Here is a 15,399-nt window from a genome sequence, read left to right on the forward strand (position 1 = left end):
GCTGGGGACCTGAATTCAGGTCCTAATGCTTGCATAGCAGTCATTTTACCGACTGAGAAGTTTCCTCAGCCTCTCCTTCTTTCCTTTTTATGTAATCTAGCATCCTCCCTCACAGCATGGCTCTGCTCACATCCAGAGTGGGTCTTCTCACCTCAGGAAACCCTCTAGAAACTCGTCTAGACATCCTAATGATTTGATGATGGGGGATGTCCTTCTGTATATATGCTTCTCTTATTGGTTGATGAACAGGACATTGTTTGGTCAATGAGGAAGGAAGATAGGTGGGACTAGGAGATGAAGAGAATTCTGGGAAAGGTAGGCAGAGGGAGCCTTCCAAAAGAGAATGCCATGTAGGCCTCCAAAGGAGTAACAGGTCTGGGCATGCTCTGGTAAGCCAAGACCACGTGGAAATACTTAGATTAATAGAAATGGGTTAATAATTAAGACGGAGCTAGCAAATAAGAAAGCTAAGTCATCAGCCAATAGTTTTATAATTAATATAATATCAGTATGTTTATTTGGGGCTGAAGGGCAGTGGGACAAGGACCTCCAGCAACAATTCAAAAGAGCCATCACAGTCTGGCTATGGCCGCTACCTTTACCCCTGCTACCTAGGGGTGCACCTAGAGGGAACAGCAGAAGGAAATAGGGTCTCGCCTCACGCTGAGTCCATGGAGGTATTGAGCTTCCTGGGTGGGTGGGGCCCATGCTACAGTGGTGCTTGTGGAAGGGTGGAAGGGTGGTCACTGAAGACAAGATCCTGCTAAATTCAGAACGGTCCATATTCATTCCGGCCTCTGAATATTTGGTGGCAGCAGTGACCAAAATAGCCTAATAATCAGACCAGTTCATAGTTTGTAAATTGTTCCTCAACGATCTGCTTTTAAAGGGTTTTCCAATGGTTGTATGACTCCTGCCACGTCTTTGGATAAATCACTTGTCTTTCCACACTGGCCAGAGTCGCTTGCTGCTGGAGTCCTTGAGTCATATGGGTACTAGGCTGACTCCTGTAGAGACACTCCAGTACACAGAGAGCCATCACCTCCCTCATTCAAGAAGTCATCCTTCCACCACTGTAGCCCATAGGCCAATTAGCCTTTTAATTCAGATAAGCACACCGAGGCATATATTAAGTATAAATGCTTGGCCAATAGCTCAGGCTATTAAAACTAGCTCTTAGAACTTAAACGAACCGGCATTAGGATTAGTGAGAGCAATCTTCAGAATTAATCATCGAGAGACTTTGTTCTGAGTTTATGTTGGGTTTCTTGTTGGGAGCCTGTTTGGCAAAGATATCATTTACCGGTGCATCCCATAATGTTCTATCACTCTAAATGGTGCTACAGGTTTGAAATACACAGATGTATTAAGGAGAAAGTAAGACCAATAGAATACCAGCTTGGTGAACCCTTGTTTCAGAGCTGAGAAAGCAAGCCCAGGATATAGAAGAGGCCTGGCCAAGGTCTCCCAAGCAGCTGATGGCACGACCAAGGTGGAGTCTTTTGTCACAACCATAGCCCTCCTCCCTTTTCAGCTCTCCATTCACCCGGGAGGTTTAAGACATTAAAATTCAAAACTCATCGGAAGGGTAACTCTGAAAAGCAACAGCCAGAGGAGTAGATGAACATCAGGGCATCTTTTTTAATTGCCTATTCACACAGACAGATTGTCTCTTCTTATTCAGATCTAAACTTGGAGATGTGTCCTTCTGCAGGGCACTCGTTATCTGACGCCTCATCAGGAATGGGAACTAAAGTGCAATTTGATTGCTGAGTATAGGTTCTATTTTTTTCCTCCTAAGCAGGAAGTTCAAAATCTACTGTGTTATTTTTAAAGAGGGTGGGGGGAAAAAGGAATCATAATAACTTCCTCAGAGGCTCAGTCCAAAGACACATACTGCTGGCCTCAGCTGAGTCGGGAGGACCAGAGGCCATGTAGGGCAGAGTCCAAGCCATTTCTCTGTGAAGGGGTAGGGGCCATACAAAACGCAGCAAGGTACAAATGCAGTTGGGGCTGGTTCTGTGGTGACAGTGGCCCTAGGTTTTTCTGGGGCTTATTCCTATTGGGATCCTTTTGAGGAGCTGTGACTACCTTCTCCTTGTCTATAGAGCCATGGTTCCCAATCCTGGCCAGATAGGTGACTCCGCAGGTCAGGGCTCTTCTTAGTCTTTTGTGGAGCCTGGAATGTGTTAGGAAAACACTATGGGAGTCACAGACATAATCCTTACCTTCTTGAGTGAGTTTGGAAGTGGAATCCCTGGAACAGTAATATTCAAAAAATATAATACTTACAGGGAAGAAAATTAACTTATGTTGACCTAACCATTTATTGGTAGCTGATCTTGTGAGGCAATATGCTGTGAACAAGAATTATAAACAAGATGCTCAGTTTTGGAGGAGGCTCCCCACATCCATTAGAATGAGCAGGAAAATCCTGAAAAACTGCAAGGCATCATGGGAACTGCTTTTGTAGAAAGTTCTAGAAACGAAGGGCAAAAGCATTAAATGTTTTTCTTCTGCAAATTGTCATTTTCCTTCCTCCCTCTGCTTAGTCTTAGGAGCTTAGGAATGCCTTCTTCCTGCTGTTAGCAGTGGGGGACTCTTAGGGTGCAACCCTTCATTTTTCTAATACCATCGCTAATTATAGTGAAACCTAAATTTTCTCTTTCCCTCATTTCCCCTCCCTCTCTCCCTCCCTCCCCTCCAAGACCTTGTCTCGTGAAGCCCAGGTTGGCCTCACAGGTAGCTTAGGATGACACTGAATTCCTGACCCTCCTACCTCCACTCTCTAGGATTATAGGTGTGTGTGGTGTTAATGCCTGGTTTATGCGGTGGCTGGGAATTGAACTCTGGGCTTTGTGCATGTTAGACAAGTACTGTACCCACTGTGCTGCACCCCTGAGCCCACCCTTTCCACAGAGGACAATGTAAACTGGACAGGTTGGTAAGTTGTCCAGAGTTTCAGGGTTAGTCAGGGGCAGAACCAGCTTGGAAAGGGGAGACTTTGAGTGATTCCGAGAGGAACCTGGCAATGGGACTACTGACTGCCAGCCTTGCAGGGTCTCTGGTGGATGGGGTACTGGTCAGAAAGGGCATCAAGACTGGCAGGAGGCAACAGTGGGCAGAGAGAGGTGAGTCCTGGGTTGTGAAAGTGGACCCGAGGTTGTTAGGGCTGCCTCTGTCCCCACATCCCGGGGTTAGTCCTGAGTGCAATAAAAGATCTTCTTTCATGGAACTCCACACCCTAGCTGGAGTGACATTTTTGCCTGGGGTTTGACATGAAAAGTGGATGTGTAACCACAAAGAATCAGAAAGAGGAGCAAACTGCAACACAGAGACCCAGGGGTTTCCATCCGATTCTGCCCTTTTGTGTTTCCCATTTTAGTCAGTGGTGGGTGCCCACCACTTGTTTCCCAGTGTGGGGAGGCTTCTGTTTCTCAAAGATGAATGGTATTCAGGGATAGCACGTCCAAGACTAATAACCTTGGGGGGAGGGGCAGAAGCTAAAATTGAGGCTAATTTTGTTAATCTTGTGGAAGTAGGGGTGTGCTGTCTGCCCTTCAGATGCTGAGGCCCCTGTACAAGCTTTCGTCTAGTGGCAAAGTCACTCATTACACAAGGAAACGGTGGTGGCTACAAAACTCTCTTTTGCTGAAAGGAATGACCTGAAGAGCTCATTTGCCTAAGGCCATGCAGGGGGGAAGCAGGTCAAAATGGTGGGCCTCCTGTCCTGATTCGGTTGTATTCCTTCTCCCCTGATTCTGAGCAGAGTGAACCAGTATCATGGGAAGGTGAGGCCTGCTGTTTCTCAGACTGCTGTAGGACCTTCAGAAGAAGGCTGGCCTTTCCTGCTACGGAGAATGTTGTGGTTCCAATGTGCAATGTCCTCCATGTGTTCATATGTGAACATGTACTCTCCAGTCAGTTGTATTGTTGGGAAGGTTGAATTTGTTCGACATGGAGCCACGTTGGATGGAGTGGGTGAGTGGGGTGGGCCTTGAGGTTTTATAGCCCGGTTCTACCTCCTGTTGGCTATCTGCTTCCAGACTGCAAATGCAATGTGCCCAGATGGTCTCCTGTTGCTCTGCCTTCCCTGCCATGATGGAATGATCACTTCAAACTGAGCCAGGATAAGCCTGCCCTCCGTTACTTCCTTCTTGCCAGGGTATTTATCACAGCCAGCAGAAAAGATCACATACAGTGTGACTCTGTAGATGACTGGCGGCACCATTCCATGGGAACCCAGTGTGGGCCAGGCTGAGGCTGCATAACACACCAGCAGGGCACTTGGTTTGATTTCAGTGATGATGGCGCCTAAGAAGTGACATCATTTTTTTTATCTTCTATCCTCCAAAGTGTCATCACAGTATACCGAGAACATCCAGAACTTGGCTCCCACAGGCAAGGTCTCCACAGTAGACAAGATATAACACTGCAGTGGCCCAGGTGGATGGATGGATGGATGGATGGATGGATGGATGGATGGATATATATAGTTTCTTTGCCTAATAGAAAGGAAACTTGGAGAATCACTCAGAGGTATGTACAGACCCTTCCAACTCTCTCCAATGGCCATCAACATGTCCCCTGTCCTCTATGCTGCGCTGGCCCTATCCCCCACATTTTCTGCAGAGCCACACTCCAAACTCTTAGCTGAGGAAAAACCCCAGGCTGGAGCTAAGGGAGGAAGCGCTCCTGGGTACCACACAGAGGATGCAAACTGTGGGAAATAATTTCTTTTAATGACAGAGAAAGCACACCAAACTGTAACAGAAGGCTGGGTGGAAGTTACCAATGTACACATCAACACCTGGAGGTCCATAGAGCATTAGCTGTTCACAGAGAAGCCAGGTTGGAGAGCAACATCCCTGAAGACAAGCGACAGTGTGTCACCTGTCTGTGACCTGGTTATCACTCAAGCAGTTGTTCCTTCCTCCTTTGATGGCAGGGCTGGGTAGGCTCACAGATGACTACATGGGAGAAAGGCCTCAGGAACTGGCACCACAAATGGGTGATGCTGCAGACAGCCTCAAATTGGGTACCTTGCACACCACACCCGTGAGACAAGACTTGACATGGGTCCTTGACAGGTGTTGAGGGAGCAGGACAACAAGCAGAAGATACAAGTTCCATTAGACTCTAGGGTTGGCGCAACTTCCCAAAAGCATGCTAGGAAATGGGTTTATCAACAAAACTTGGCCATCCCAAGAGATAAAAACTACCCTCCCAGCTTTTACTGTAATGTGTATCTAGGATTCAAAATAAAGAACAAGAAGCAAAAAGCTGCAACTCAAGAATTATTGGGAATATTGTGGCACTTTACCAATCTCTTTTGCATATATATATATGTATATTATATATATACACAAACACACACATATATATGTATGTATATTATATGGCAGAGTAAACATAACCCTGTCAATATAAACTTCCATCATAGATAATTATAGACTGTACACTCTCAGAATACAGAAAGTGTCAAGCCTGTCTATCATACACTTTTCATCTTTAAAAATAATCTAACATAGTTATACTCTCTGGCTAGTAACAAACTATGAACATCTTCTGAGAATACAGATAAAGCTCTGAGATTAATAGTAAATTCTCTGACGTGCTCCCCCACCCCTATTCAATATCAGAAATGAACATATTTCTGTAAAAGCATCCCCAGAGCCATTCATAATCAGGAAAAGAAACAAATACATTTGTTTCACCAAATGGGCTTTTAGCAAGAAGCAAGGGAATATATTTACTTTGGCAAAAGAAAATTAAGCAGGGCATGATGTTTTACAGGTTTGGGTCCATGCAGATGCATGTTTCATTATGTGGGGGTGTCCCAGTCTCACCCTAAAATCACAGTCAGCATGCAGGTTATTGTCAACTATTGGATTCTAGGTAATTAGAGATAGTTGGCAGTGCACCTCTTTTGTGTAACCATGATCGAATCACTAAGGCAGCAATATGTGGCCTTGGATAGTATCAGCAGGAATTTGTTGGATGCAAGTTTACACGGCATGGACCTGTAACTTACTGTCTACAAAAAGAGGAAAAGAACCCCAAACACAGATTCTCTAAACACAATTCAGTTGAAAATGAACTGGTAAGCTTTTAGAAATATATTTGAAACTACCAGACTGTCCTGTGTTTGCTGTACATGAACATTTTTAAAAAGTTCCCACCCCTAAAAATTGGCCATGTGATTTCCTTGTGACGAGCAACAGCATCAACAACTAGCCACCATGCTGATGCCTGAGCCTGCAAAGTCATTCACAGGTCACATGATGCTTTCCAAGGTCATACTGTTGAGTTCTCCAGCAGCCAACCAGGAAGCAGAGTGCCCTTTAAGCCTCAGCCCATCTGTTTGATGTGGTCCTCGGCAGAGGGTGTCCCGGGATCCTGGGCATTTCCTTTGGAGGTGGCCTGGCTGCTGCATTGGCTTGCAGGTTCTGGACCCAGCTACAATCTAACCTGCAGCCCCGCGGAAGGTTCTTCATCTGGGAGCAACAGAAGCCAAGATCACTGACTGGAGAGTGGCTGAGGCAGTGGAGGTGGCTCATTGGCCCAGCAGAAACAGATGCCAGGGACAATGTGTGTGTTCTTTGCAGTAGGGAACCGGAAATCTTACTCCTGGGAAGCATTTGCTGCATGGAGGCATGTCACACCACAGAACCCTTGGAGGATGACAGGTGGATGGACTGAATCCTAATGGCCAACGTCCTCTGTAAGTCCTGAAGCACATCCTGGCCCGCCCCTTCGCCATTCTTGTCGTACAGGAGCTGCTTGAATGCCTCATTTTCAATGAGGACCATCATATTTTTAAGGAAGTAACCTTCACAGTATGCTGAGAGCTCTGTGACCCCGAGGAACTGTGGGGAGAGGAAAGGATGCGGGTGGTTACTGCAACAGTGATGCGATCACTCACTCAGCTGCATCCGCCTGATGCTTCACCGGTCCCATCTTCCTGTCCCCAGACTATGGCTTTGGGCTCCCACTCAAAGGCCTGAAGTCCCTTCCTTCTGCCTCTTGCCTTGTGCAAGTCCAGTCATTTTTTTTTTTTAGCCTCAGTTTCCCAAGCTTCATAATGAGTGGGGTAGCCTACCAGTACTGTTCAGAACATTAGAACACAAATTATCTATCTATCTATCTATCTATCTATCTATCTATCTATCTATCTATCAACACACACACACACACACACACACACACACACACATTTGTGGTCTTCAAGGGATTTGATCAGTTGAAGCATCAATCAGATTTTTTGTCCTATCACATGCATTTACACACAGGCACCACACCCTTCAGTTGGGAAAGATCCTAGCATAGAGGCCACTCTTTCAATGTGAGTCCTGAGCACAAGGCCTCATTCTATAGGGAGGGAAACTGAGGCTCAGAATGTCCTAACTCTTGTAGATTGCTTCGTATGAGTGTTACTCCACTCAAGTTAGTATACTTTTATCTTTGGTATCTGTTAATACTAACTGAATTACCACTACACACCATCCCTGCTTATCATCTCCACACAACTATATAGATCCATATAGGATTAAAGCTCTCATCTCTCATCTTTTAGACAGAAGTCTGCAGACTATAGTCCCCTGGCATAAATTCAGCCCACAATTTATTTTATAAGTAAGGTTTTATTAGAACACACTATTTGTTTTCTAGTTATGTATGACTGTTTTTGCATTGGAGGTAGAATCAAGTAGTGACAAACAAAATAAAACATTAAAACAAACAATGCTTCCAGGGCGAAATAACCTACAAAGTTGAAAATAAATATCTGTCCCTTTACAGAGCATGTTTACTGATCCTTGCCCTCTGTTATATTTTTCAGATGAAGAGACCATGTCTGATTTCTTTTCCTTTCTAAGATAGGGTCTCATATACCAGGCCGATCTCCAACCTTCTATGTAGCCAAGGATTGTCTTGAACTCCTGATCCTCCTGCCTCTGCTTCCAGAGTGTTGGAATCACAGGTGTGATCCACTAGGCCTAGAATGCCTTGCAAATTTCTTTATTGCATTCAGGTGAGTAAGGTCCTAGTAATGAACGTTGGGTCACTAAACACCAAAAAGTATTCTTTTCCACCACAGTATTAGAACTGGATTGAGCTTTTCTATACTTGATGAAGCAGCTTGTTCTCTTTTTCAAACACAGAGATAACCCAAAAGGATCATCAGGACTGCAGAGAGGGTAAGAGGGCCATCAGAGGCTCAGGGCTGAGCAGCTGGGACAGCTTCCGGAAGAAGAAATGCTGACCAATGCATTGACGGGCTTTCTCATCTGTCTAAACCCCACAGCTGGTTCAAGGACTTCCCTGAAGCACTGAGGTGATGCTGTGGGGGTCTTTGGTAGCATCTGGAACTTGGCTGTTAGTATCTACATGCCTGCAATTCCTCTGGCTCAGAGCAACCTCAGCTCTCCTGCTTCTCTGCTTCTAATGGCACTACTGTCAATCTGCTTCCCAATTGGTCAGCAAGGGATTCCAGCGGCTGGAGAGCATCTGTTGAGGTTGCATTGCCAGAGCTGAGGGAAGTAGTGTACACACCAGGCAGGAGGCAGCTGGCCCTACACTTCCTTCATGCAAATATCACAAACGGCTGATGTTTATGTTGGCACTATTCCAGGGTGGGGTCTTGGAGGAGAAAGCTGATATCTGTCAAAGAAGAGGCCCTTACCGAACGGGTGTACTGTGGGAAAGTCTGCTGCCCTGCCACATGAATCCTTGGCCTGTATTCCCTGCTGGAATTCACATGGCATCACTTTGCATTATTAAATCGTGGTACGTGTAGCTGATGCTATCAGCTAAGGAGCCTTAGGAGACTAGGCCAAGACTTGCCAAGGTGAAAGGCCACAGAAAAGCTATCTGTGGTGGTCGGGTTTCTAAGGCAATTCAAATAACCATGGCTAAGGGAGGGAAGGAAGAAGACATTGGCTCTCTTCCTGAGCACAGAAGGCCTCTCTGGGAGGTGCCGTTATGCAAGGCAACACATTAGGACGGAGACAAATGCTACTTTGCTGGGGTACAGTTAGAGCATATCAACTTCGGGGTCAAAGCACAAGGCTGGAGAGTTCTAATCCACATTAAGCAGAACACTTTGTGTGTGTGTGTGTGTGTGTGTGTGTGTGTGTGTGTGTGTGTGTGTGTGTGTGTCTCAGAGAACAAAGGAGAATGGTGTTCTCACCCTTTGTGGTAGTTTGCATGAGAAGTGTCCCCCCCATACGTTTGGGCATTAGAACACTTGATCCCCAGGTGGTGGCACTGTTTGGAGAGGTTTAGGTGGTGTAGCCTTGCTGGAGGAAGTGTGGCACTGGCTTTGAGATTAAAAGTTCCTGCCATCATGCCTGCCTCTTGATCCATCACAACGAACTCCTATCCAGCTGGAACTAAAAGCCCAAATGAATCCCCCCCCTTTTTTTATAAATTGCCTTGGTTATGGGGTTTTATCACAGCACAGAAAAAAATAACTGACACACACCTGAGCTTACACTGGAATCAGGAACATACCCCCAGAGTTTCTGGTTTGCTAGGTCTGACCTAAAAAACCCCTAGCTGCTGCTGGAGACCACATTTTGAGACACACCATGCTAAACTCTTCTCAATGGCAGAGACATTAGCTAGATCCTGATTAGGGAAGCAGAATCATCAGCCCAGTCCAGGCCTGAGGAATCAGTCTGTGACATGATTCTTGTGACAGCAGGGTAAAATAACATTGCCGGAGAACACCATTGCCTGGCTTAATTTCCAGTGTTTAAGGGAGAAAGGAAGTCAGGGTGATGTCAGATCTGAAGCAGGGATGTAAGTCAGTGGGAGAGCAACTGGCTGATGTGTGCCGAAGCCCAGAGTCTAATCCCAAAGCAGCACATCCCAGGCCAGTCTCGGGAGCACAGGCCCAGTTTAGGCGTCACGGGAAGCTTACCTTGGCGTGACTGTAGATATCCACACAGTTGTCAGTATTGATGCTTTTAGCACAGATAATCTCACAGTGTCGCTGTAGTGCCTCTAGTTGGAAAAATTTAGCAGCAGATAGAAGCTGGAATCCATAAAAAGAGACTGTCAGAGGCAGAGATGGGAGAAGGGCCAGCCACACTATAGGCAAGAGTCCCTGTGATGGTTAGAATGAGGATTGCCCTCCACTGTCCCAGGCCTTGGAACGCTTAATCCCCAGCCTAGGTGGCACTGCTTGGGGACAGTTTAGAAGGCGTGGCTTTGTTAGAGGATGTACATCACAGGAAGCAGGTTTTGAGAACTTAAGGCCTCTCCCTACTCCCAGCTGGCTCTCTCTGCTTTGTGCTTGGGGTTGAAGGTGTGAGCTCTCAGCTGCCACTCCAGCCACCATGCCTGTCCTCTGCTGCCTCCACTCCACTGACATGGACTCTTATCTTTCTGGAACTGTAAGCCCAAACCAATCTTTTCTTCTTCAGGTTGCCGTAGTTGTTGTGCGTTGCCACAGCAATAGGAAAGGTACTAATCCACTCCACAGGGTACCTGACTGAGGGTCAGGAAGTAGGGAAGCTGGAGTATACAGCAGGCATAAGGTGAGAGAGGGGAGCAGGTCCTAGCTATGGAAGTTTACTGTGGGCAGAGGCATGGTGAAGTGAGTCACAGACACACCTGTCATAGCAGGTCAACCTCAAATACCCCAAATCACCTCCTGCAGAGAGGAGGGGACATGACCCTGGTTAGCAAGGTGGGTACCACTGTGGCTCTCTCTCCCTGTCTGTGACCTTCCTGTCTTCACTCCACTCGGGGACCATCCATCATCCTATCTTCCTCTTCCTCATGATGCTCCCACCTTCCACAGAAGAGTCCAGAAGGTCAGGGTCTTCATCCCATTAGACCATTGCCACACCCAGCCCAAGGTCAGCCCTGGGTCATGGGAGGCTCCTAGAAGTATACTGAAAGTGGCAGGCTCTGGAGATAGGAAGTTAGAGTTCCCCAAGAGGGGAGTTATTGTGAGCCTTCTTGTGATTTCTTTTTCTTTTGACACAGTCTCACTATGTAGCCCTGGCTGGCCTGGGGCTTGCTATCTATTCCAGGTAGGCCTCAGAGTTCATCTAGATGTTGGAATTACAGGCATGAGCCATCATGGCCAGCTGTGACTTAAACGAGGATTCATTCACCTCCATATAATCTCACAGAGGGAATCTGAGGAATGGTGAGCAGGTGAATATGTCCCTGTCCTGGGAAGGCAGCACACTCCAAATGCATAGAACTTGAGTTCTGAGGTTGCCATGTGGACCCTCCCCCACCTGTCCCTTGCTCTCTAGTAAACCAACTAGTAATGCAGAAAATAAAATTTAACATGCTTACAAAAGGCTGCCTGGCCCTGTGGTGGGGTACAGGATGGGAGGAGGTGTCCAGAGAGACCAGGTCTCTGGAGCATCACTGGGGATGGGGGTTAGGAAGGGAAAGGATGAAGGACAAACTGGTCCTTAGTGACTACGGACCCTACAGCACTCACTGTGGCCAAAGGTGACTAAGAACCGTCTAAAGCATGTTTATAAAACCCTCGGAGACCGAGTATGGACATTTTACAGGACAGGAAACAAGCTCAGCTGGGTCAAAGAAACTGCTGATGTGACCCAGAGACTGGGCTGAAGGGCTTTAGGTACTAAACTGCCCGCTTTATAAAAAATAAGTAAAAACATTATTTAACTAATTAATTATTTTTAAAAGATAGGGTCTCATTCCATTACCTGGTTGGTCTGTAGACCAGCTCATAGAGATTCACCTGCCCCTGCCCCCTGAGTACCGGGATTAAAGGTGTGTGCTACCATGCCCAGCTGAGCTGCCACCTTTAATTAGGAAAATGGATTAGAGCTCTGGCTTTGGATGTGGGGATAGAATGGGAAGTCAGGTGCAGTGGGAGCTGCAGGCTGGGATGGGAGAGGGTGGTCATGGAGGTGGAGAGCAGCAGGCATGGGTGAGGGATGGCTCCCAGCTCTCAGCTTCTGGGTTCCAGAAGGCATGCTTCTTATGCATGTAACTCTCTTAGCAACCACATGGGGGAGCAAGTCATTGAGGATACTTCCTGATGGCCCAAGTGTCCAAATCCCTAGGTGAACTTGCCCCTCACAAACCAGGTTAAGACTGGTGTAGCCGGTCTCCCAGGGTAGGCTTCCTTGAGGACCTGCCTTGCTATAGAGGACCACAGAGCCAGGGAGGGCCACTACAGAAGGGATGCTGGGCGGGGGGGGGGGCAGTCAATAACAATGGTCTCCTTACCTCCATGATCTCATTGTTTTTAATGAGAAGTGACTCTGGGCCGCCACAGTAGAGATACTGCATGACCAGCTGGAAGGAAGAGAGCACAGTGAGTGAAACCCCAGCCTCACACAGTATCACACCACCTAGACAGCCCTCTATCTGATGGGGACATCTGCACATCCTGAAATTATGACACTTTCGTGTCCAGGCCCTGCCTCCAGCTGTATCCACAGGACCAAATCAAACCTGAGCTTGTCACTCTTGAGGGGTGCCAACCCCCCCTCATCCAGTCAAGGTGTACAGGTGACACCACTCAGAAAGCCTGACTTAAAACCTCCTGAAGTCCTAGAGGGCCAGTCTGGGTAACATGTCCCTTATAACAAGTTGACAGAACTCCAGAGGAAGTTGAGAGGGGTCCAGGCTTTTGATATGGTGGTGGTTCGAATGATCCAGGCAAGGGTGTCCTTTGTTATGTGACTTCCAATGTTTGCATAGTGCCCTAAACTACATTTTGCAAATGCGTTTCCTTGAATGACTGAAGATCATGGATGTGTTTGGTTTAGTGTAACTGCCACACATGAACCAGGTGTCTCTTTGTGCACGATGCATACACAGTCCAGTGTGTCCCAGTCTCTCTACTTTTACATGCCTTCCACATGCCTGGCATTCCCGGCCTGGAGCCATGGTCCAGGTCACATGGAGACAGGTCACATCCTACACTGGGATCACAGTGTTGTACCACCACCACAATAGGACTCTAGAAATTTTTTCAAGTGTGTCATGGTGTACATGCATGCACACACACTAAATAAACAAACAAATAAATAAAAGACCAATATTGGGAAATGTTTAACATTCTTTAAGAAAGGACCAATTAACAAATACTTCTGTGCCACCAACGGCTAGTCCATGGAATTACCTGCATGGAATTACCATGTGGACTACCTGCACATTTCATTAAAGCAGATCCCTAATAGATACGGTTATTGGTTTGCTTGTTTCAAGACAGATCTCACCGTGTAACAAACAACTCGCTATGTAGCCCAGGCTGCCCTCTAACTCACATTTCCCCTTGCCTCCACTTCTCTGAGTGATGGGATTACCGGTGGGTTGTCACCACATCTAGCTGGTACCTATCTTTTAAGCACTGTCCGTCTCTCTGCATGCCTCTATCAGAACCTGGCCATGGCTTCCAGCCTCCTCAGCCTGGAGGTTGGGCCTCCTTCAGGTCCTGCTCAGTGCTAAGAAATTTGGGTTTTCTTCCCACCCAGCTTTGTTTCAGGCAACAGCTTGTCCGAAACTGAAATGACCTTCTTTAGAGCCATCTGTGAGTACAGGCATCTCACTCATCACTGTATTCCTGTGCCTAGCACAGTGCCTGGTGTACAGACAGAACATGGACACTATTTTATTCTTATTACTTGGGTTCAGGGTCTCATTCATCTCAGGCTGACATGGAACTCATGGCAATTCTCCTGCCTCAGTCTTCCAAATGCTGGGACTGCAGGAAAGTCTCCCTGCCTGCCTCTTAGATATAATATGTCTCCTGTGTTTGAATCTCCCTTTCACTGATGTTGGGGTTTCTCTGTCCACTACATTGTCTGGGCTTATATGTGTGTGAAATACTGTCAGCCAACACTGGGCTATAGGCTTTATTAAAATCAATTGATTCCTCTAGCACCTTTGTTATAAAGGCCAAACGAATAGTAATAATAAGAAGCACCACTAGAATGTGTGCCCCCACCCCCCAGCATGGGCTCTCCATTTACAGAGCACTTTTCTATCTGTCACAAACATTGTCTTATTTATTCAAGCTGGAGCCACGGGCCGAACTTGCTGCACAGGCGGAGGGAGACCCTGGGCTAATGGAACTTAAATTGGGAGGCCGCCCTCCAGATTCTGCCAGTGCAAGCATTTTCTCTAAGTGGGTGCAACAAGCCCTTATTAGGCCGAAGGGCCTGCACATGGAATTGTTTTTCTTAGCAGCTGCCAAGCGACATGAGGCAGGGACTCTTGCAGCCTGAAAGAGGCCCGTCTTCAGGTGTGGCCTCCGTGGGTCTGGCTCTAGCATGCATGTGATGTTAAACAGTCCTGAGGGAGGAAACAGTGCACTATCAATTACTAAATGTTCTGCCAAAATTTACATGCCAGAAGCATGCAAAATGCAACAGGCTGTTGGGAGCCTCCTTGTGGGTCGGATTCAGCTTTCCTTGGTCTATTTCAAGCCACAAACGAGGCTCTTCTCCTTTTATGAGGAATGGGCAGGGACAGGGACAAGTCCCCAGGGCTGGATAAATCTTCCCTTCCCATTACAGGAACTTGAAGCTAATGTGGCCAGGAAACCTTCCCCATCAGAAGCAATTACAGGCCCAGGGATCCCTCTGAGGCTGGCCTTTCCCATGCAGGGCTCTGACAACAAGTCCTCTGGGCAAACATTTACTGAGTGCCTGCCTGAACCAGGCTCTTGCTACTGGAGCCTCCCCAGTGAGGGCCAGACTTAACAGTCATGGTGTATTTCTTGGTAAATGTATATGTGTATGGTATGTGTGGTGTGTGTGTATTTGTGTGTGTGTATGTATGTGTGTGTGTATGGTATGTATATGTGTGTGTGGTGTTTGTGTGTGTATGTGGTATGTATATATATGTGTGTGTGTATGTGTGGTGTGTGTGGTGTGTATGTGTGGTGTATGTGTGTGTGTGTGTGTGTACAAATGCACATGTGTTCTGTTTCCTGCCATCAGTTCAGGGTCCCACTCTAACAGGTCTCAAGATTTTTTTTTTGTACTCAGGTGACTTCAGAGCAGACTTTCCCAAGTCAGTGTTTTTCTAAGGAAGGGTGCCCGGTTCCATGATGGCAGGAGAGGAGGGAGAGACCTCAGCATGCCCAAAGTTGGGACTTGCCCTGAGGTTCTGCTTTTATGGGTCTGATGTACAGACTGGACATTCAGGGGATATTTTCAAGCTCCCCAGGCGGTATCTGTGTGTGGTGGGGGAATAGCATTTCTGTTTTGGTATGAGTTTTACTGAGAAAGACCATCTCAGAATTGAGTCCTTGAGGTGTGCCACCAGCTGGGCTAGGCACAGATCCCACAGATTCCAACATGGTGGGGATGAGCATATCCCTGAAGCCCTTGCCATGTGTCCTTCTCTGTGTCTGGCCTTCTCCTTGAGCCCAAAGCCTCA

The 15,399-nt window shown here is 47.0% G+C and overlaps 1 protein-coding gene across 6 annotated transcripts in view; it reads right to left on the reverse strand.

The window, feature by feature from the left end:
- Window positions 1-6,412: 6,412 nt before the first annotated feature.
- The window catches only part of Abtb3 (ankyrin repeat and BTB domain containing 3), a 225,031-nt gene continuing 216,044 nt past the window's right edge, over window positions 6,413-15,399 (reverse strand). For all 6 annotated transcript variants that reach the window (XM_051206234.1, XM_051206231.1, XM_051206233.1 and 3 more), the window contains 3 exons: window positions 12,235-12,303; window positions 9,926-10,039; window positions 6,413-6,869 (listed from right to left, as the gene is read on the reverse strand). In XM_051206234.1, the coding sequence (XP_051062191.1) occupies window positions 6,660-6,869; window positions 9,926-10,039; window positions 12,235-12,303 (393 nt within the window). In that variant the 3' untranslated portion in view covers window positions 6,413-6,659. The remainder of the gene's footprint in view (window positions 6,870-9,925; window positions 10,040-12,234; window positions 12,304-15,399) is intronic.

Source organism: Phodopus roborovskii, unplaced genomic scaffold (assembly GCF_943737965.1).
Source record: "Phodopus roborovskii unplaced genomic scaffold, PHOROB, whole genome shotgun sequence".
Lineage (NCBI taxonomy): Eukaryota > Metazoa > Chordata > Mammalia > Rodentia > Cricetidae > Phodopus > Phodopus roborovskii.